This window comes from Ascaphus truei, chromosome 10 (assembly GCF_040206685.1).
Source record: "Ascaphus truei isolate aAscTru1 chromosome 10, aAscTru1.hap1, whole genome shotgun sequence".
Taxonomy (NCBI): Eukaryota; Metazoa; Chordata; class Amphibia; order Anura; family Ascaphidae; genus Ascaphus; species Ascaphus truei.
The window spans coordinates 40,074,759-40,098,970 of record NC_134492.1 but is presented as its reverse complement, the minus strand read 5'-3'; the positions used below and the strand labels follow the sequence as shown (position 1 = coordinate 40,098,970).

The window sequence follows — 24,212 nt, the reverse complement described above, 5'->3', positions numbered from 1 at the left end:
GCCGAGGTACAGGAGCAGCTTCATATCGGCCAGGAAGCAGGAGCGATTTCACCGAGCCCCAGTACCAGCTGCTGAACCTGGCTACATGAAGGGAAATCCCCTTGGGAGTGAAAAGACTGACGTCCTGCCCCAGAATCAACTGAGCTGCATCAGCAGAGGGAAGCAAGCACCCGATTCTACAGTTAACAGCTGCCGAGTGGTAAACAGTGTGATACACACTACATGCCTTTTACCAACTTTTTTCATGTACGCAGATATATTACCCCCTTTTTAATTCTATAATATATTGTTGAATTTGCTTCACTATTTGGCGTTGTGCGCTGTTTTCTTTTGTTTCCATTCTCTTAGTGTGTGTGGGGTGCTGAGCCACCCCTGCGTTTACAGCTGCAGACGCCATTATCCCCAACACGGTTATGTGGCACTTATTATTTAATGTATAATTATCTCACTGTGGGAGTTGTGGTTTAATTTTTTTTTAAATTTTTTATCACTAAATTGATGGTATAGTCACTGCACTGTATATATTTATACATTTAAACTTTATAGGTAGTTAGGTAGTAGCGCACAGTTTTGTTTTTTGTTTATAAAGAAATCCAGGGCTGTCATAGGATCACGTTTCTTTCCTTTAATCTGTCCTTCAACCTCTTGTTTAATCACATCTTTGACCTATTGTTTAATCACGTGTTCTTCATTCTCTGGTTGGGGCAATGAACCAGAGGTTGTTGTCTTCCCATCTTGATCTCCTATTGCTGGTGGAAGGTCTGCTATTGACATCTTCATTGTTGCTTCTGCTCTCATTCATGGTGCAAGTGCATCCATGGTAGAATAGGCCAGCCTGCTTTAGGATGCAGAACACGAGCCATGTGGTCACAATCATTCCTAAGGCATAAGACAAGGTAAATTGAGAATGTAGGCCACCTTATAAGTTTAGCCCCTATTTGCAAAACAGCTAAGCTGCAGATCTGGTTCTTACATTGTCCTAAGGAAAAAGTATCTAGCCACTCCAAGGGTCTTCATGAAAAAAAAAGATATTTATTTAGACGGTGTGACGTCAGGTGTCCAGAGACAATCATATTAAAGGTTAAGCCCGGTCTTTGGCCCCTATCCATCTGATAAACAGGATTGCCCTATACACCCATCGACCTGTGGCTCATGTGGCCAGCAAGTTATGTGTTAAACCCAGTAATGTATATGTGTAAACCAGCAAGCATACAAATGTGTTTTACAGCATAGCCATGGTCTCTGGACATGCAGGGTTGAGAAACCCTTTGTTCAGCTCACATGTAAGGCGAAATGGCTAGTGCTGGGACTGGAGGGGGAGGTGTGTGTACTCAGTCCTGGGAAACTGTGACTCTGAGGGCAGGGCAATTGTTCTGCTCAGATTGTGAGGCATCCATCTCCACAGGCGGTATTCAGCTGAAACTGTACCCTGAGGTTTTAACATGAGACCCAACTGACTCAGGACTCAGGGGCAAGTTAGTTGAATTTCCCACAGCCCTGATTGCCCTATACAGCTCGCTTTGCCATTGGCCAACGTAGCATCCAAGCTTTGATTTGTCCCACACGCAGCATCCACGTGATTTCCTATGGAGACAGGAATCTAGAAAAGGGGCGGCCGATCTCAATTCCACAGATCATTTCTGGACTTGTGTGGAGATGGACTAAATTGTGTTCTCTGAGGTTGTGCCAGAAACATCCAAAACGAGGCTGCATGCCTTTCTGAAGCGGGAGATTTACACTTGCCTTGCTCCAACTTGCATCCAGCACTGTCTGGATACTCTGGACTTACTACAGAAGTGGAAGCTGCTCCAGGAAAGTCATTTTGGTGGCGCCGGACACCTAAGCGATTGGGATCGCTTGTGAGTTTGTGAGTATAAGCTCTGTTGTGATTTTGTGCTACGTCTGTTGGCTCCAGCCAAAATAAACACCCGTTTATTTGATCTCTGTCCTGCCTAATGCTTGATCCCATGAAAGAGCCCTGTTCTCCCGTGACAGACAGGATCGACGTTTGGGTCCAAGCTAGGACCTTCGTCAAGATTGGACCAAAATGTCAATCATGTCTGAATAAATATCTTTTTTTTTTCCACGAAGAACATTGGCATACCTGGATACCTTTTTCCTCGCTACATACAAGTTTCCTCCCTGGCTACCTGATCTTGTGTGCACTCGTGGCAGGGCTACATAACCGTGAGTGCTCTTAACCTTGAACTCTTACATTGTCTTTACATTGTGGTATACCGGTGATTTTAACTACTGTAGAGTTGGAAAGCCATGCAATGATTAGCAATCATCTAGCACTGAAGTCATTCATGTTTTGGAGAATTAGTACCTCATTAAATTTGGCATATTTGCACTCGTTCAAGATTAAACTTTTCTAGATAATTTTGAGGATATTTCGTTTATTGCCGTTATGGCGACATAAAGCTTATTTTGATAAATCATTTTGTGTAATGGAAGAGGAGCTGTGCCAACTCAACTGCCACTATGTAACTCAATGCTTACATTTATTAAATGTATATACAGTACTGAAGATGACAGTGCTGTGCCTATCAGCATCTTTATTTGTGTGAATACAGGTCCCTTCTTTTTTTGAAAAAGGAGATATTGCGTTAAGGATGGGACCTAATCTGCATGCTTTTGTCCCAGTTTGATTTCCAGAAATTCCCTCAATTCTTTTTAAAGGAATTTGCCGCAAAATGTTAAAGTAAATGTTTGACACTGTTTTTATAAACAATGTAGTAAACGACATATTTCTCACGTGTGTGTGTGTGTGTGTGTGTGTGTGTGTGTGTGTGTGTATGTGTGTGTGCAAAATATGGCAATGTCTGCAACAAATAAATAAACAATTAGCCAAACATTTTTGCAAAAGTTGAGATTAAAATTGTTTTTAGTAAAAAAATGTAATGTTTGTGGTGTTTGGAGAACTTGTGTAGGCTATTTCTGTAACTTTCTTACCAGTCATGGATGCTCAAAATTCCCTGTAAATGTTTGGCACGTCACTCATTTGACCCCTTCAAACACCATCTTGAAATGCCTACCAGGTCTTGAATGCCAGGCACACTCAGGTTAGGCTTGGCGATGAAATGTGCCAAGAATTCTCAGCTGTATGGAGTACACTACAGAATCTCTATACTGTATGTACAGTTAAACTCCTGTGTTGCTAATGGGCCTGTAACACATAGACTTGCATTGTTTCTGGTCTCTCTATCAGGGAAGGGGTGCAACATACAATCCCACTAAGGGTAAGTTTAAAACAATGGCAATCATGGGTCATATTTACTATGCAGTGCTATCTATAAGACAAGATGAATGAATAGAAACAAACGGTGCACAGCTGCAAGAACGAGGAGGGCTAAGGTGTGGAATTCATATAAAAATATATTTATTTAGCCATTAAAATTATGCACACAAATCTTCCCATGGGTTTCATGACCATATGGTGCTCTCTCACTCTTTGATAAAGCATCATGTTGTGTGAAATGCGTTGGAGGATTTCTGTGACTGAGCTGTTGATTGACCCACCTGTGCTGGAGCAGGGATATCCTTAAGACCTGACCTGTTGGGGTTCCCTGAGGACTGGAGTTGGGAAAGTGCTAAATCAATAAATATATATATATTTATATGAATTCCACACCTTACCCCTCCTCGTTCTTGCTGCTGTGCACCGTTGTTTCTTTTTATTCATCGTGTGGATTTTTTAGCTCGGTCAGCACGCAGGGTCAATGCCTTCAAACTGGACGTTTTTCGGCAGCATACAAGTGTGAGTACCCTTTTCAATTAAGAGGGATCTCTACATGTCCAGATGCTGAATATCAGGGACTGAGACTAGAAGGAGCTGCGGTTACTTCCAGGAGTAGTGGCGGTCCCTCTGCCATTGCGGTTCCTGTAGGAGTTGTGCATGGACTATCTATATATCCATATGTAAGGTACAACTCTTCTAATGCACGCTGCTATTAAGAGAAGGACATTTTGAACGTTCAGAAAATTTATTGCTTTATTACTGTTATCATACTTTTTTATTTTTGAATACTTTCTTCCTTTTCACTTTAGATGAGCTATTCCTTTGCACATATTCTATAAGATGGGAGATGGAGTGGCTCAGTGAGTAAAGGCACTGACTGGCACTGAGTTTGAAGCAGGGGAGCCTGGTCCTGGTGTTGGTTCCTTGTGACCTTGGGCAAGTCACTTTATCTCCCTGTGCCTCAGGCACCAAAAACATAGATTGTAAGCTCCACGGGGCAGGGACCTGTGCCTGCAAAATGTCTCTGTAAAGCGTTGCGTAAAACTAGCAGCGCTATACAAGAACATGCTATTATTATCATTATTATCATTATTATTAAGACACCTTCTGTTGCTGAAAAACAGCAGAAGGAGAACGGCGGACTGCCGCTTTAAGACATCTCTTCAGAAGTAAACAAAAAAACTAAGAGCTCTACTACCAAATAATAAAATTAACCCTTAAACCAAATATAATTAGGTGGTGCACCCTTGAGCAAAAATCAATGTATAAAAGAAAGAAAATACAGCACCCAAAGACGGATGCTGTGGAAACTCAAAAAAGAGGCACTCAAGGGTTAAATGACTTGACTGATCCTGATTATTTGACCACACAATAAACCATTAAGTGAACAAACACTTAAAATCAATTAAAATAACATATAATACTTCTGCATATGACCGGTGTGAATATAAACGAATGTACTTGAACAAGTGTGGGGAAAACCATAAATGAATGTGTCCATAAACAATATAATCCCAGAACTAATATACACCCACATAACAAAGGATAACCTGGGTCAAAATATAGTAATCACAGCAATCCCTAAACACAAAGCGAGGGGCTAAGAAGAAACCCCTCCCAAGTGTAGGGATGGCTATCCAGCTGGAAATGAGTGAACGATTACTCCGAGTGTGTCATTATGGACAAAAAACAAATAAATAACCTCCCAAAGAAAGAAAGGGAAAACCACAACAAGAGCATGAAACTTATGAGTCAAAATATATCTGAATCATAGAATGCATAAGTAGCATAACTACTAATGATCCAGTATGCACACAGATACTTGATGAATAAAGCAAGTTATATGTCTATGTATGATTATTTGACCACACAATAAACCATCAGCAGTCAAGTCATTTAACCCTTGAATGCCTCTTTTTTGAGTTTCCACAACATCCGTCTTTGGGTGCTGTATTTTCTTTGTTTTCTACATCTCTTCAGAAGTACAGGATAATCTCTACAGGCAATCGCAAATCTTTCCAATTCACAGACCACTTCGATGTTAATAACTGTTTGGAGGATTGTTATACTGCTATTTACCTCTCTGATTATTAATATCTTTATATATACTTATAGAATATGTTTAAGAAATACTGGACCCGTATCTAAAATTCACCTGTTCGTAGTGATAGAAAATGCAGTCTGGAGTGAATCTGGTAGATTTTAGTGGCCACCACTGCGATCTCTGTTGACCATCCGTACTCCGAGGACCATTATGATCTCGGTGGACCACGTCTTGAGACCCACAGCTGTATAAGAAAGTTTAAAACACAGCAGTTGACAAAATTACCACTTGCCACAAAAATGCTATTGAAAACTATAAACATGTGTAGTTGTCAAATGACAATTTTTCTTGGTGAGTTTATTTTTCTTAGCTCATAAAGGCTTATGACATATGACGATGAGGTCAGACCCCTCACACAGACCCTACAACATTTTGAGGGTATAAAAGAGGTACTACTGTTTTTCTTCTACTCCTGTTAGAAAGAGGTACTTCCAAGCAATCCCTATGGAAGTTCCATACCCTATGCAGCTTACCACACAAAAACCGTTGTGTAATAGGTACAGCTTGTCTTATAGCAGCCCAAAACATGTACAGTAGTCTACCTCCTAAATAAGTACAGTTGGAGGTTATGCTAAGACTGGAGGGTGGAGTCCCAGTCCTCATTGGATTAAATGAATTTAGTTAAAGCATTTTCTTAAGAAAGACCTATTGAGATTCAAAACTTGCTTTCAAGTATAAGATGTATAATTCAAATTACAGCAACATGTTGTCATTTTAAGCTTATTGTTTTGCATCTTTCTCAATATTTTCCTCTGAGTTGTGCATTCTTGGATTTGCAACATCCTGTTTGAGACTCACTGTATGCAACAATCTTGAACTCAACGATTCCTCATGAAGGGACCAATGGAAGATGCTTTGCATGCAGAGGGAGGGGACTATGTGATCATGCGCGTTGGAAAGATGGCAGTAGTTATCCAGCACCTTAGACAGCGTCCGGGAGACTGTGCAGCAGTGGCACACGCCAAACACAGTGGATGTAATCACTGCGGCGCGAGGCACAGTCTGGTACAAAAACTGTTGCGGTGCGTGCCAAAGGCTAAGGCCTCGTCCAGGGTGTAACGGAGTGTGCTGGCGCTCGAGCGACGTGACGTCTGGTGCTCAGGTTGGCCGGGGGATTCCTGGCCAGCTAGTATCATTACCGGCAGTAGCGCGACCTGGTGGATTCCTGGAAGTGTGCGATAGGGTGGCGTGGTGGGGGCATGACCATGACGTTACGCTGCTGGTTTGCCCTCATTGGTTGAACTGCCGCTGTGACATGGCCAATGCCGCACCAAAAGACAAAAATCTTGTCTTTTGGCCAAGGCGGTCGCGCATCGTGCCTTGTACGCTCACAAACGTTAACTGGGGCCTGCCCCATAGAGGGCTGTGCCTTGTGTGCGGGCGCGCATGCCGTCGCGCACCAGTCATGGCCACTGAGGACCTAGAAGGTGGGAGCGAGGCACAGCCAGGCGCAGAACTGTTGTGACGTGTGCCACAAAACACTTGAGAGGCAGTGTTGGGTTCAAAAGTGTTGCGGCGCGTGCCATAAAAGGTGGGCGTGAAGCACAAGTGAAGGAACGTAAGGTTTGTATTATACTAGCGCGGCAATGACAGATACCTGTCTCCCTATGACTGTGTATCCACTGTCGATGCACGCGCGTGCACGGCAGACAGCGTTGGTGCGGCAGTTTACTGGAAATACAAAGACATTTGTATTTTTGAGTGGCTGCCATGCCACGTGACACTGTGAGCCAATCACAGGGAGGCCTATCCTTGTGATGTCATGGCCACGCATCCTATGCACGCGCGTCATAGCTTTGCCTGTAAGCAAAAAAAGCGTGCCACGTGCATGCGTAACAACAGGTGCACACGTGTGCTTACCATAATACATGCCTTAGGCCGAGTTGAGGGTAGATGGGGTAGTTGCTACGGACGCTTGCGTCCGTGTGCGACTCCCCCGCGTGCTCCTGCAGCTAAGCGATCTGTGCTTTGGCTGCAGGAGTTGCGTAGCAGCCACCCTGAACTCGGCCTTAGTCGCGCATTCTGGCAACTTCTCTGTCACGTCACAGGGCACGGAGACCATCAACATCCGCCCAGGTGCCACACACCGGCCACCGATGCAGCATTCGCTTTATCGCTGCCCTCTGCGGACGCCTGGGTTATGGAGGTTATTTTTTTTAACTAAAAAGTGGAGGGAGCGCATCGGAAGGCACGGCGAAGAGATTGTTAGCTGTCGCCAGGCGTGTTGTCCGGTCACCCTTCCACCCCATGGGTAACTGGGAGATGGAGGAGCTGATCCCGCTGATGAACCGGCTGCAGGACGCTTTCAGCGCCATCGGGCAGAGCTGACACCTGGAGCTGCTGCATATCGCCGTGGTTGGTGGACAGAGCGCGGGCAAGGGCTCAGTGCTAGAGAACTTCGTGGGCAGGTAAAGGACGGGACCCCTCTTGTGCCCACCAGGGACTGTTAGATGGCGCCTGTTACTTTTGAGGCCCATGCGCCAGCTTGTGACCCCTTGAGTACCTCTGGCATTCAAAGTGGCCTAAATATGTGCTCTAATCAGGAGTGCAGGAACTATTTTTTGGGTGGGCATGCTGTATATAGAAGATCAGTAACATACATACATACATAACCATAATTTCAAAATGTATAAAACCAGGCTGGTCAGAGGCTGTAGCACCCACCCACCTCTAGTTCCAGACCCCCACCCCTAGTTCCAGACCCCCACCCCCACTTCCAGACCCCATGGGTCTAATTGTGTCTAATAATAATCATGTCTACTTATATTGCTCTAATTGTGATGAGGTGATATAAAGGCGTCTTCTTTATGTGGGTTTGAGTTCATTGCCCACCCTTGAATCCTAAAGAAGGCAGCTGCACTCAAGGAGGTAAACCCACATATAATTAAACCGCTGTATGCTACAGTGTACAGGATTTATACTCCAACAAACACCTGTTGCAAAGTGCAGCAAGTGATCTGAAACCATGCAGAAGACCGTAATAGTATAAGGGAACCCTAAACAATGCACATTCTGTTGCTTCCTTCTAAGGCCTCGGACATGGTCAAAAAGACTGTGCTGAGGCGCGCTGAGGGGAAACATTATCCCTATCAGCGCGGCTTTAGACGGCGCTTCCGCAGGCGTGTGGAATTTCAGCCGACAGACCAATTTTAGATTTCCCGCTGAGGGAGCACAGGGCCGGTCACGTGACTGCCAGAAGCCAATGGCAGTCCGTGACGTCGGCACCGTGACGTGGCGCACCAGCCCCGCCTCCCACTCGCCACACAAGCGCGCTCGCTGGTGCTCATGCAGGGACAAGAAAAATCTCCTACTTGAGCACGAGAGCATGAGCGTCAGAGCTGCCCAGCGCTCCTCCCTGCACCATGTCCCAGGCCTAAGATGAGGAAAGAGCAGTAATACAAATCCTATTTTTTGTTGATGGTGTGGTACAAGGATCTTCAACTAGTGGTCCAAAGGCCAGATGTGGTCCTTGGACTCTCTTGTAAAGAGACATTCACCATTTCCCATTAAGATAACATGACACTAAGACCAGTTGACATTTTTTTTTGCCTAAAGTGGTATCCTCTTTTAACATAAATCAAGACCTTGTATCGCCATCTTTCTGTCCTAATCCTGAAAACAAAAAATGTGTATTTTACAAGTTGGATGTAGTATCAAAAGCGTTCATAAAGTCGGACACTTTTTTTTACAAGCCTCAGTTAATTATTTAATAAGTGTGGTCTTCTGCAGCTTATTATGTTCCAGTTTCCTATTTTTACACCCTACTTTATCATTGCTTTGGTAAATTCCAGGGGTGCATACTGACATGGGACAAACAGGACATGGGAAAATGATTTGTCTTTCTGAAATGTTCTTTTCCTGTAGATTTTCCATGTCAGAATGCTCTAATGAAGGTCCAGCAGTAGGACCGAAACGCTGGTAATATGCCTGATCTATTTTTGTGTGAATAAACATTTTTCTAAAGTGCCCAGCTTGTTTCTCTGTTTGAATATAATGTCAGTATCCTCTATAACTTTTTCCGCTACGGCTAGAGGGTTTTAATATTGTGCTTTATGTACCGGAGAAGTTTTTTTCTGTTTTTTTTTTCTCCTAGTGAAGTGGGGTCGGAAAGATGACAACCCCCCCCCCCCCCCCTTTCAGTGCATACTGAATTAAAAGGACAACAGGAAAATAACCTTTTGGTAAAACTAAAATAATTCCCCTTTTTTCAGTGCTGCTGCATAAAGATGGGGTGAAGTGGACATATTTGTAGATTTCCCAAGGAAGCAAAAGTTGGAAGGATTAATGATGACTATGAGTGCACTTTTCTGATATATTAATGACATGCGTAAGACATTTAGGTGGCTACCTTTTTACATTTAGAAAGAGTGTAAGTTACCCAGTGATTTAGCACTCCATTCTTGGAAGTCTTGCCACTGGCCACCAGCAGCCACAATCCATCAAGGGGCGGGGGAGTGATGTGCAAGGGGAGGGGGGGTGATGTGCAAGGGGAGGGGGGGGGTGATGTGCAAGGGGAGGGGGGTGATCTGCAGGGGGGAGGTGATGTGCAGGAGGGGTGATGTGAGGTGCAGGGGGTTATGTGAGATGCAGGGGGGTGATTGGAGGTGCAGGGGGGGTCATTGGAGGTGCAGAGGGGGGGGGGGTCATTGGAGGTGCAGGGGGGGTCATTGGAGGTGCAGGGGAGGGTCATTGGAGGAGCAGGGGGGGAGACTGATGTGAGGTGTAGGGGGGAGGATGTGAGGTGCAGGGGGGGTGGGATGTGTGTGGTGTGCAGGGGGGTATTGTGTGTTTGATGTGGAGGGGGAGTATTATGTGTGTGGGTGAGGGGGAGAGATGGGGGTATGAGAGATAGATGGGTAGTATTGCATAGGTTCATAGTGAGGGGTTGTGGAGGAGATATGAGGATGATGATGATGAGGGGTGCTGGGGGAGATATATAAGGATGATGATGATGAGAGGTGCTGGAGGTGAGATGATGATGATTTTACCCGTGCGGCCCAAACATTTTTTACTTGGAGCAGTTCGGCCCTTCTCGCTTAACGAGTTGTGCAGGCCTGATGTATGGTAACTGTGAAGAAAGAAAATGTAGCTTAAATGCTATAACATACAAATCCAATGTTCAGAGCTGCCTTGATGATGGTGTCAGGTTGCAGGACAGAAACCAGCTTTTTATTTATGGTATGTAAAATAAATTTTCTACACAGTTCTCCTTTTTCAGTTTGTTTAATACTTTTTTTTAATGGAATGGTGGTACATCCTAATGCATTTTCGTTCTACATTTATATTTTTTCCGTATAGTTTGTTATGAGGAATGGATCTCCCTGTTTTTTTCCCCATATTATTTATTTTAATCAGTGAACATAAAGAAATCCAGGGCTGCCATAGGATCACGTTTCTTTCCTTTAATCTCGTCTTTGACCTCTTGTTTAATCACGTGTCCTTCATTCTCCTCGGCTTCCCTAGTTGGGCCAATGAACCGGAGGTTGTTGTCTTCCCGTCTTGATCTCCTATTGCTGGTGGAAGGTCTGCTATAGACATCTTCATTGTTGCTTCTGCTCTCATTCACGGTGCAAGTGCATCCATGGTAGAATAGGCCAGCCTGCTTTAGGATGCAGAACACGAGCCATGTGGTCACAATCATTCCTAAGGCATAAGACAAGGTAAATTGAGAATGTAGGCCACCTTATAAGTTTAGCCCCTATTTGCAAAACAGCTAAGCTGCAGATCTGGTTCTTACATTGCCGTAAGGAAAACGTATCTAGCCACTCCAATGGTCTTCGTGAAAAAAAAGATATTTATTTAGACGGTGTGACGTCAGGGGCCAGAGACCAGCATATTAAAGGTTAAGCCCGGTCTTTGACCCCTATCCATCTGATAAATAAACAGGATTGCCCTATATACCCATCGACCTGTGGCTCATGTGGCCAGCAAGTTATGTGTTAAACCCAGTAATGTATATGTGTAAACCAGCAAGCATAAAAATGTGTTTTAAAGCATAGCCATGGTCTCTGGACATGCAGGGTTGAGAAACCCTTTGTTCAGCTCACATGTAAGGTGAAATGGCTATTGTTGGGACTGGAGGTGGAGTGGTTGGGTACTTAGTCCTGGGAAACTGTGACTCTGAAGGCAGGGCCATTATTCAGCTCAGACTCTGAGACATCCATCTCCACAGGGTATTCAGCGGAAACTGTACCCTGAGGTTTTAGCGTGAGACCCCACTGACTCAGGTCTCAGGGGCAAGTTAGTTTGAATTCCCCAAAGCCCTGATTGGCCTATAAAGCTCGCTTTGCCATTGGCCAACGTAGCATCCAAGCTTTGATTGGAACCACACGCAGTATCCATGCTGTGATTGGTAGCCATCCATTCTCCATGATTTCCTATGGAGACGGGAATCTAGAAAAAGGGGCGGCCGATCTCAAATCCACAGATCATTTCTGGACTTGTGTGGAGATGGACTAAATTGTGTTCTCTGAGGTTGTGCCAGAGACACCCAAAACGAGCTCCGGCCAAAATAAACACCTGTTTATTTGATCTCTGTGTCCTGCCTGGTGCTTGATCCCGTGAAAGATTCCTGGTCTCCCGTGACAGACAGGATCAACGTTTGGGTCCAATCTAGGGCCTTTGTCAAGATTGGACCGAAATTTCAATCATGTCTGAATAAATATCTTCTTTTTTTCACGAAGAACATTGGCGTACCTGGATACCTTTTTCCTCGCTACATACAAGTTTCCTCCCTGGCTACATGATTTTGTGTGTACTCGTGGCAGGGCTACATAACCGTGAGTGCTCTTAACCTTGAACTCTTACATTGTCTTTACATTGTGGTATACCGGTGATTTTAACTACTGTAGAGTTGGAAATCCATGCAATGATTAGCAAAAAAAATACACTATAGGCCTATCTAACACTGAAGTCATTCATGTTTTGGAGAATTAGTACCTCATTAAACTTGGCATATTTCCACTCGTTCAAGATTAAACTTTTCTAAATAATTTTGAGGATATTTAGTTTATTGCCGTTTTGGCAACATAATGCTTTTTTTGGTATATCATTTTGTGTAATGGAAGAGGAGCTGTGCCAACTCAACTGCCACTATGTAACTCAATGCTTACATTTATTAAATGTATAAACAGTACTGAAGATGACTCAGTGCTGTGCCTATCACCATCTATATTTGTGTGAATACAGGTCACTTCTTTTTTTGAAAAAGGAGATATTGCGTTAAGGATGGGACCTAATCTGCATGCTTTTGTCCCAGTTTGATTTCCAGAAATTCCCTCAATTCTTTTTAAAGGAATTTGCCGCAAAATGTTAAAGTAAATGTTTGACACTGTTTTTATAAACAATGTAGTAAACGACATATTTCTCACGTGTGTGTGTGTGTGTGTGTGTGTGTGTGTGTGTGTGTGTGTGTGTGTGTGTGCGCAAAATATGGCAGTGTCTGTAACAAATAAATAAACAATTAGCCAAACATTTTTTTTGCAAAAGATGAGATTAAAATTGTTTTCAGTAAAAAATGTAATGTTTGTGGTGTTTGGAAAACCTTTGTAGGCTATTTCTGTGACTTTCTTACCAGTCATGGATGCTCAAAATTCCCTGTAAATGTTTGGCACATCACTCATTTGACCCCTTCAAACACCATATTGAAATGCCTACCAAGTCTTGAATGCCATCAAGCTGAAGGGAGGAATTCCCCAGTGATATATAGTGACACATCTCACAGTATAATAACGTTCTGGTTCATACAGAAACTTTACAAACAATATTTGAGCTTGCTTCTCAATTTCCAGGTCTCTGGGCTATTGTTAAAGTACCAGGACATAAGAAAGGACAGGAAATGCTATAGCTGATTCTTTGGCTAAAGAAGCGGCATTAACAGGAAAAACTCTAGTATTTACTGATCCTATTTTAATAGCGGCAGTTAGACATGCAGATACATTATTTATTTCCTTTGCAGAGGAACGGGCAAAGGATACTCTATTGCTATTTCCCGGGTTGATTTAAAACCTCATTTTGTTCTTGAGAATGGGGTTTTAAGTAATGACCAGAATGGGGAGTTGCGTCCTGTGCTTCCTGAACATTTAAAGATTTTCTTTAACCGTTACAATCACGAAAGTTTGGGTCACATAGGACAAAAGAGACTGCTAAAAGTACTCAAAGGAAAATTCTTTTGGGTTAAGATGGAAGATACTGTACAAGAGGTAGTATAAAATCTTGCCTAATTTGTGCACAAATGAATAATAGGCCCAAAGATCAAAAACCACCTATACAATACAATGCACCCACAGATGGCCCATGGTCCACATTGCAAATTCATTACATTGGTCCCTTACCTTTAGGGAAGAATGGGTTAAAATATGCTTTTATAGTGGTAGATGTGTTTTCAAAATGGGTAGAAGGCATTCAAGTTAGGGAACATGATGCAATTACAACGGCAAAGGCTTTATGGGATCATGTTTTTCCAGATGGGGTTTCCCGCGTATTCTTGGTAGGTGACGGATGGTATAAAATAATTAGACTCAAGAAAAATGAGAAAAATCAACAAAAGCTACGCAATAGAAAATAATTCAACGCCAGATGGTACATCCTCATCTACATCGTGTCAATCCTGGCAGTGAGCACCATTATTGCCATTGCCTATGGGACGGAATATTTTTTCATTTTTATTAGGGAAAAGAATAAGACTATTAGGACAATTGGATAAAAAGTACGAGGTGGTATACTACATTTCTAGGAATACAACGAAGTTTGCCAGAGGAATTTGTATTTGCTCTAAATCACACAGATTTATGGGTAAATAAGTAGTTGGGATGTAAAAATGATGTATGTGTAAGTACTTCTTTTATGTCCCTAGTAGGAAAAGAATGAGTTTTACTTCCTATGACAGTAATAGGAATACCCATCAGCAAAACCCAATTATTATATTATAGCCTCCACTATCCTGATTTTGTTTTTGACAGAACTACTGCAAGAATTGAACAAGTGGATTGTTCTGCTTGTTTACATTTTAATTCCACAATAATTTGTTTACCACATCAAGCTAAGACTATTTATCATTCATGTTTTCATAATCATATTTCATGTTCAGGTCGCATTGAGACAGTAAAAACATTTTACGATCTTGTTACTCCTGTAGAGAAAGGAAAGGTATGTGTACAGGGGTGCATACTGACATGGGACAAACAGGACATGGGAAAATGATTTGGCTTTCCGAAATGTTCTTTTCCTGTAGATTTTCCATGTCAGAAAGCTCTAATGAAGGTCCAGCAGTAGGACCGAAACGCTGGTAATATGCCTTATCTATTTTAGGGGGCTATGCACTAAGCTCCGTGCTTTCGCGCCGGCCTGAAAAAAATTATCACGTCCGATAAAAAATGAAGCCGGTGGCGCGATTCACTAAGGCCCTCAGCCCATTTTCTATCGGACGTGCCCAAAACTGGCTTATCGTGCGTGCAATGTTTTTTCCCTCTGCTAGCGCACTGAAACTTCCCGTACGCTAGCTGATAGAAAAAATAAGCCGCCTGTTACATTTGCATGGAGATTCTGCATCTCCATGCAAGGCTGTTACAGGCGATCGTACACTAAATAAATACATTTTAATAATAGTGTACATGAGTAGGGGGACTCCGGATCTGAACAGCATTGGTTCCAGGTCCGAGGACCCCCTACTTCAGGAGATACAGGCCCCGTTATGGGGTGCCGGTATCCCCTGCAGAATTTCAATGTCCCGGTCACGTGACGCGGACGCTTGAAAGTGCAGGGGATACCGGCACCCCATAACGGGACCTGTATCTCCTGAAGTAGGGGGTCCTCGGACCTGAAACCAATGCGGTTCAGCTCCGGAGACCCCCTGCACATCTACACTATGAAACACATGTATATTAAAAAAAGATTTAACAAACATCAATACACGACCCACCCCCAAAAAATCAAAAAACACATCCAATGAAGAAACCTGTAAAAAGAGACATTTACAAACATTCAATATATTACTTACTATTAGAAGCGGTGGCACCTGATGGCTTCTCAAACCATGTTCCGACTTTAATTTTTTTTTTTACATGACGTCACTTAAAGGGAATGATGCCAGCCAATCAGAATGGCTGTGCTTCATTTGCCTTTAAGATGATGTGACAAAGCCGGCGTCACATGGTATTTCAGCCAATCAGATCATGGGAACCAATTCCACACTCTGATTGGCTGAAATACCATGTGACGCCGGCCATCTTGGATTTAGTGAAGTCATCTTAAAGGCAAATGAAGCACAGCCATTCTGATTGGCTGGCATCATTCCCTTTAAGTGACGTCATTTAAAAAAAAAAAATAATTAAAGTCGGAACATGGTTTTAACAGCCAATCAGGTGGCTGTTAACCATTTTGAGGCTAAATGTGACATCACAAGCCGTATTTAAGGCCGTGACGCCTCATTTGAGCCCAAGAAGACAACGAGACAACATCGGTTGGGATTTACCATGGGGTTTTTTGCATTGACAGATGAAGATAGAAGATAAAGAAGATCAAGAAATGGTGACAGATGAAGATAGAAGAAAGTGATTAAAGAAAGAAAAAAGAAGATTTGGGTACCTGATCCGGATCTTCATGGCGGATGGCATCGGATGCTGCTGGAGGCCTTCGAGGTACGTGAGCTTCCTGTTACCCCGGGAGTCGGAGGGCCACCGCTTCTAATGGTAAGTAATATATTGAATGTTTGTAAATGTCTCTTTTTACAGGTTTCTTCATTGGATGTGTTTTTTGATTTTTTGGGGGCGGCACATTGACTGATAATATATTAATCTGTACCACTTTAGGGTACAGATTAATACATTATTATGACAATATTTGGGGGGCATTTGTGGCTTGGTATTGCTGTTGTTTTTTTATTTCAATTTCTTATGTGGATGTGATTGTTTGTTTTTTTCCTGCTTAATGGTAATAAAATGTTTGCGATTGGTGTTCGTTTGTAGTTAATGTTGTATTATGTTAGCCAATGCGTTTTATGGTTATTTCAGATATTGTTTCAATGTATTTCTTTGTCTTTTAATGTTTACATTCATTAATGTTGTAGTAATTCAATGGTTTGATTGGTTAGTGTTACTATTCATTTTGAGTTGGTTTAGGAATTAATTGGTTTCATTGGTTAATGGTTTAATTAATTCATTGTTGATGTTGTTACTGCTTGTATTCATTGGATTAGCTGGCTACTGTTTTTATTTACTTTATTTAGGTATGCTAATGCAGTGTTTAATAATGGGCAAATAATCTATTATCCATATCTGGATAATAGTTATTTTGCACATTATTGTACTGTATGTGTTAGGGGGGTGTATTTAGTTAGAAATAATGTTTAGTATTATTGTAGGCACAACATTGGTACCGCAGGCCCGGGGGTACCCCTGGACTCCCACGGGGAGCCCGGGATGGCCGCGGGGTCAGCCGGGGACACCCGCTCGACCCCCCGCCTCCCTCGGGGTCAGCCGGGGACACCCGCCGGCTTGTTGTATGGGTTTTGCGCCTGCAAAAAGGTAAACAAAGAATTTTTTCTAAGTCCTGCTTTTTTTATCCCCTGCCTTTAGCTGGTGAGCTTTATTCAGTGCAACTTTCACATATGATAAGTTTGCGTTGCTTAGTGAATCCCGCAGAAGGGCAGGATTCAGCGCAAACAGCTCATCGTACGAGCAAAGTTGGACTTTGAAAAATTTCCAGGAAAAAGTCAGTTTTAGAGCGCAAAGTGCCTGTTTGCGCGGCTTAGTGAATAGCGCTCGGCGGAACTTCACGTTCTAAGAGCACTTTGCGCTCTTAAAACGACTTATCACTGCTTAGTGCATAGCCCCCATTGTGTGAATAATTTTTTTTCTATTTGAATATCATGTCAGTATCCTCTATAACTTCTTCCGCTACGGCTAGAGGGTTTTAATATTGTGCTTTATGTACCTGAGAAGTTTTTGTCTGTTTTTTTCCTAGTGAAATGGGGTTGGACGGATGACAATCCCCCCCCCCCCCCTCCCTTTCTGTTCATACTGAATTGGAAGGACAACGGGAAAATAATCTTTTGGTAAAATAAAAATAATTTACTTTTTTTCACTGCTGCTGCATAAAGATGGGGTGAAGTGAACATATTTGTGGATTTCCCAAGGAAGCAAAAGTTGGAAGGATTAATGATGACTATGAGTGCACTTTTCTGATATATTAATGACATGCGTAAAACATTAAGGTGGCTACTTTCTTACAATTAGAAAAAGTGTAATCTACCCAGTGATTTAGCACTCCATTCTTGGAAGTCTTGCTGCTGACCACAACCAGCCACAATCCAACAATTTCATGGGAATCCTGGTTTCTCCAAAGCTTTACATCTACTAACACCTTGTTTTTTTTTTAGTCCATCGAACTGTAGAATAAGTATATGTTGTCTAAATTTAGTATAGGTTGAACTTGACTGACATATATGTCTTTTTTTCAACATCATCTACTATGTAACTATGTATAACTATGTATGGTAACTGTGAAGAAAGAAAATGTAGCTTAAATGCTATAAAATACAAATCCAATGTTCAGAGCTGCCTTGATGATGGTGTCAGGTTGCAGGACAGAAACCAGCTTTTTATTTATGGTATGTAAAATAAATTTTCTACACAGTTCTCCTTTTTCAGTTTGTTTAATACTTTTTTTTAATGGAATGGTGATACATCCTAATGCATTTTCATTCAACATTTATATTTTTTCCATATAGTTTGTTATGAGGAATGGATCTCCCTGGTTTTTTTTTCCCATACCATTTTATTTAATCAAAGTATATAAAGAAATCCGGGGCTGTCATAGGATCACATTTCTTTCCTTCAATCTCTTTTTTGACCTCTTGTTTAATCTCATCTTTGACCTCTTGTTTAATCACGTTTCCTTCATTCTCCTCGGCTTCCGTGGTTGGGGCAATGAACCAGAGGTTGTTGTCTTCCCACCTTGCTCTCCCATTGCTGGTGGAAGGTCTGGTAGTATAGACATCTTCAATGTTGCTTCTGCTCTCATTCACGGTGGAAGTACATCTATGGTATAATAGGCCAACCTGCTTTAGGATGGAGATCACGAGCCATGTGGCCACAATCATTCCTAAGGCAGAAGACAAGGTCAATTGAGAATGTAGGTCACCTTATGTTTATCCCCTATTTGCAAAACAGCTAAGCTGCAAATCTGGTTCTTACATTGTCATAAGGAATCTAGCCACTCCAATGGTCTACGTGAAAAAAATATATTTATTTAGACAGTGTAATTAATGGCAGGGGTCCAGAGACCAGTATATTAAAAGGTTAAGCCCGGTCTCTGGCCCCTTGTGAGGATTCTGCTCGATCCGTGCAGGGTTTTCACTATGGTTCAGGTTTTCTGTCTCTCCTGCCCTGTCTGCTCTCTGTTGACATTTTGGGTACTGGCATGCCTGCTTTAAAAGGTTGCAGTTACCATAGGGAGTCGCCGAGCAAAGTTCTGTGTGTTTGCAGCTCCTCTCGGTCTTTGCAGTTACGCCTTACCCTCTTGCCTGTTTTGAATCCCTGTTGCTGACCCCAGACTGTGACCCCGACCTCCCCGCCTTCCGCCTGTCCTAACCTCCGCTTGCCTCCTCGACTTTGAACCTCTGCCGCCAGCCCTGACCTCTGTCTGTCCCCTGGACTTTGCAACTCTGCTGCCAGCCCTGACACCTGCTTCCTTACTGACTACTGATACTCTTACAGGACTCTGTCCCTGGGTTGTGGTTGGTTTATTTGCATCCCTACCTCAGCCCTGCTGATCCGCCTCCTGATTTGAGACAAGCTCCGTCACATTTTGCTCGGCCAAACATGGACCCCGCTGAGGTAGCGCGAGCAGTATCTTTCCAAGGGGAACTGCTTGGAGATCACGAGACACGCCTCGCACAGCAAAAACAACAGATGGCACTCATTTCCATCCGACTTCAGGACATTATCTCCTGGCTGGATATATTTCAGCTGGCAGTTACTCCGGCAGCAGTTCGGTCACACCTACGCCCAGAGAACCACGGATCCCCATGACTCTACGTTATGGAAGGATCACTATGACTTTTCTCTAATGACAGATGAGGCTTTGGCCTGGGAAAAAGTAATCCCTACTGATTAATGACTCTGCTGCCTTTCTCCAAACATTCAAAAAAGTTTTTGACGCTCCCGGTCCCGTCTCCTCTGCATCGCTCCTTTGAATCCAGCAAGGAACCCATACGGTGGGTCAATATGCCATCGAATTCCGAAACCTTGCTGCAGAAACGGGCTGGAACAATGAAGTTTTGCTGACAGCATTTTGGCAGGGGCTTTCTGAGAGGTTAAAGGATGAGCTAGCTTGCCGACACCCCCAAGATCTGGAGGAATTAATTACTCTCTGCATCAGAATGGATCTCCAGAAGCGAGAACAACAGACCAAGCGAGACCGGTACTCAATGACCCCTAAAATCTGGCTTGCCCCCAACTTTGACTCCTCTTTCTACACCTGGAACTGGAGGAACTGATGCAATTGGGTGGTACCAAATTACCTGAGCAGGAGAGAAGCAGGAGACGTGTCAGGGGGCTGTGTCAGTATTGTGGGCTCAAAGATCACCTTGCCCGAAATTGTCCTAAATCGAGAAACACCAGTGCCCAATGAAGATTGAGGAATACTCTCTGGGTGCTTCTATTCCTGCTCCATCACAACCTTGAAGGCTGCTCCTTCCGGTTTCACTCTCCTGGGGGCCAGCCTCAATTTTCACTCAGGCTTTTGTGGATTCAGGAGCCGCAGGGAATTTCATTGACCACGCATTCGTGGAATGTCACTCACTTTCTCTCAGTACTAGGGAGATTCCGTTAACAGTAGTGGCTATTGATGGCAGACCTCTGATACCTAGGACCATCACTCTCGAGACTAATCCTTTGTTTGTTACAGTTGGGGCACTTCACAAAGAGTCAATATCTTTCTGCATCATTCGCTCTCCCTCAACCCCAGTGGTTCTAGGACCTTCTTAGCTGTAGCACCACAATCCCAAAATCGATTGGGCGACCAATCAAGTGACAGCCTGGGGACAGCGTTGCCATGGATCTTGTCTTTCGGTGTCTCGCACCATCTCCGAGGTTCGGCTACCTACAGAGACTTCCTCATCATGGCTTCCAGTTTTTTGCCAGGAGTTTTCTGATGTATTTGACAAGAAACAAGCAGAGGAGTTACCGCCACACTGACCTTATGACTGTGCAGCCAATCTACTCCCAGAGTCCACCCCTCCTCGAGGCCGGATCTATCCCCTTTCGGAACCAGAAACCAAGGCAATTCGGGAATAAATTTCAGAGAACCTTCAGCGTGGGTTTATTCGTAAATCAAGTTCTCCTGCTGGTGCGGGTTTCTTCTTTGAAAAGATGGTTTTCTCAGGCCATGTACTGACTAGAGGCCTAAATAAAGATCCGTAATGAACCGATATCTGCTACCCCTCATTCCTGAACTGTTCGACCACCTACGCAAGGCTACGATCTTCACTAAGCTGGATCTTCGAGGAGCCTACAATTTGATCCATATCAGAGAGGGTGTTGAGGGGACAACAGCCTTTAATACCCGTGACAGCCATTACGAATACTTAGTTATGCCTTTCGGCTTAAGCAACGCACCGGCTGTATTTAAAATTTTTATCAACGAGATTTTCCGGGATCTACTGGACCAATTTCTCGTGGTATATCTGGACGATATCCTTATCTTTTCCAATTTTTGACTGCACATCGGGCACTGGTTAGAGTGGTTCTCCAAAGACTTCGGGACCACTCTTTATATGCCAAGCTCGAGAAGTATCAATTTGAACAGAAGATTTATTTTCTCGGGTATGCCATCTCTTCCCTTGGGTTCGAGATGGATCGTGCGAAAGTATCAGCAGTGCTGGACTGGCCCTTACCATTAGGGCTCAAATCAATACAACGATTTCTTGGGTTCGCCAATTACTACCGACGATTCATCAGGAATTTTTCTAAAGTGGTTGCACCCATTTCGGCTCTCACTAAGAAAGGGGCGAATCCTACGATATGGCCCGCAGAGGCTCTTTTAGCTTTCGAGAAGCTTAAGTCCATCCCTGTGCTTATCCATCCAGATTCCACTAAATCCTTTGTGCTCGAAGTGGATGCATCTGATCTAGCAGCTGGAGCCGTTCTATCTCAAAGGAAGGATTTAAATGGGAAACTCCACCCCCGTGTCTTCTTTTCTAAAAAAAAATTCTGTCACGGAATGGAACAATGATGTTGGAAATCGGGAACTTCTGGCTATGAAAATGGCTATTGAAGAATGGAGATATTTGCTTGAAGGGACAACTTCTCCGATTTCAATTCTTACAGACCACAAGAACCTTGAATACATTGAAGGGGCAAAGAGACTCAGGATGTGTCAGGCGAGGTGGGCTCTCCTTCACTCGGTTTAACTTTGTGATCTCCTGACGGCTCTGAGGAGCTAGAGCAGGGACTCATCATTCCTCCTGCACAGATCCTCTCTGCCATATTGTCATCACATCTGCAACAGATTTTGCAGGCTCAGGCAGAGGATCCTAGATCTACGTCCACACGTTCGTCTAAACTATTTGTTCCTCCCTAATTCCGAAGTGAGGTGTTGCAATGGGGTCATAACTCCAAGGGCCTCATTCAGAAAGCCTTGATAAGGCCCATTTCGAGCACTTATTGACCAAAATGGCTACTCGTATTCAGTAAGCCTCGATAAGTGCGCGATAACGGCCTGTATCGACGCAAAATCTTATGATCAAAAGAAAATCGCCAATTGAGCGGCGATCAGCCGCTTATCGACCATTTTCGGAAGGATCATAAACTCGCGCGATTCTAGTACCCGCGAGTCGGCTGTCGCGTCCTATCGCAACCCTAAAAGGCGATCTTCTCCCCAAATCCAATTCACCTCAAAATGTAGGTAAATTGGTGGGGAGATGCCTCGATGAGCTGCGATGTGTCGGGACTTAGAAAAAATCAGGCCCTTTTCCTGCCTCGGATTGATGTCGGGGGTGTCCGGAGCTGATAGCCATTAATACCAGCACCGGAGCCCCCCGGCATGCAGGCGATGCAGGAAAAATGCATTTACAGCAACTTCATTACCTTAGCGGCTAACCGCTAAGGCAATGAAGGGGGTTAAATACCCATGCCAGGCTTACTGTGGCTAGCGAGGGTGGGTGAAGGGGGAATTTGGCCCTTAGTGGCTGTTTAGGCCTTGCGGGGGGGTTGCGGGGGGACTTAACCCCTTCATTACCTTAGCGGTTAATACCGCTAAGGAAGTAAAGGGGTTAACCCAACCGCTACCCACCCGCAAGGTCTAGACACCCATCCTTAGGGCTAATACCCCCTTCACCCATCCGTGAGGCCTAAGCACCAACCCTGGACTGACTATACACACCCTGTACCCATTCAGTAGTATAGTGGTACATCATACCCATATAATAATAATATGAGCATGATAAGCCTCTATAGCACTCAATGGGCACCCTAATTACAATACATTAATACAAAAGACACACAATAATAAAACATAACTAAACTTCAAAAAAACACACTTCACTAAATAAAAACAGTAGCCAGCTAATCCAATGAATACAAGCAATAACAACATCAACAATGAATTCATTAAACCATTAACCAATCAAAACAATTAATTCCTAAAATAACTCTGAATTATTTTATAAAGTAACCAATCCAACCACATTATTGCTAAACCAACTCAAAATTAATAGTAGCACTAACCAATCAATCCAATTAATTACTACAACATTCATGAATTAATGTAAACATTAAAATACAAAGAAATAAATTCAAACAATATCTGAAATAACCATAAAACGCATTAGCTAACATAATACAACATTAACTAAAAACGAACACCAATCGCAAATATTGTATTACCATTAAGCAGGAAAAAAAACAAACAATGACATCCACATAAGAAACTGAAATAAAAAAAACCAACAGCAATACCAAGCCACAAATGCCCCCCAAATAGTGTCATGATTATGTATTAATCTGCACCCTAAAGTGGTACAGATTAATATATTATCAGTCAATGTGCCTCCCCCCAATAAACAAAAAACACATCCGATGAAAAAACCTGTAAAAAGAGACATTTGCAAACATTCAATATATTACTTACCATTAGAAGCGGTGGCCCTCCGACTTCCGGGGAAACAGGAAGCTCATGTACCTTGGAGGCCTCCAACAGCATCCGATGCCATCCGCCATGAAGATCTGGATCAGGTACCCAAATCTTCTTTTTTCTTTCTTTAATCACCTTCTTCTATCTTCATCTGTCACAATTTCTTGATCTTCTTTATCTTCTATCTTCATCTGTCAATCCAAAAAGCCACAAGGTAAATCCGAACCTATGTTGTCTCGTCGTCTTCTTGGGCTCAAATGAGGCATCACGGTCTTAAATAGGGCTTGTGACATCACATTTAGCCTGAAAATGGTTGAACAATGTTCAAACCATGTTCCGACTTTAATTTTTTTTTTTAAATGACGTCACTTTAAGGGAATGATGCCAGCCACTCAGAATGGCTGTGCTTCATTTGCCTTTAAGATTACGTCACTAAATCCAAGATGGCCGGCGTCACATGGTATTTCAGCCAGAGGTGTGGAATTGGTTCCCACGATCTGATTGGCTGAAATACCATGTGACGCCGGCCATCTTGGATTTAGTGACGTCATCTTAAAGGCAAATGAAGGACAGCCATTCTGATTGGCTGGCATCATTCCCTTTAAGTGACGTCATTTAAAAAAAATTAATTAAAGTCGGAACATGGTTTTAACAGCCAATCAGGTGGCTGTTAACCATTTTGAGGCTAAATGTAACGTCACAAGCTCTATTTAAGGCAGTGACGCCTCATTTGAG

At 43.2% G+C, this 24,212-nt stretch overlaps 1 protein-coding gene across 1 annotated transcript in view; it reads right to left on the bottom strand.

The window, feature by feature from the left end:
• The window catches only part of ITPA (inosine triphosphatase), a 61,474-nt gene that overhangs the window by 28,075 nt on the left and 9,187 nt on the right, over positions 1–24,212 (bottom strand). Inside the window, exons 3-4 of the mRNA XM_075616743.1 lie at positions 15,930–16,027; positions 5,397–5,529 (exon numbers count right to left, since the gene is read on the bottom strand). Coding sequence (XP_075472858.1) covers positions 5,397–5,529; positions 15,930–15,958 — 162 coding nt within the window. The 5' untranslated portion in view covers positions 15,959–16,027. The remainder of the gene's footprint in view (positions 1–5,396; positions 5,530–15,929; positions 16,028–24,212) is intronic.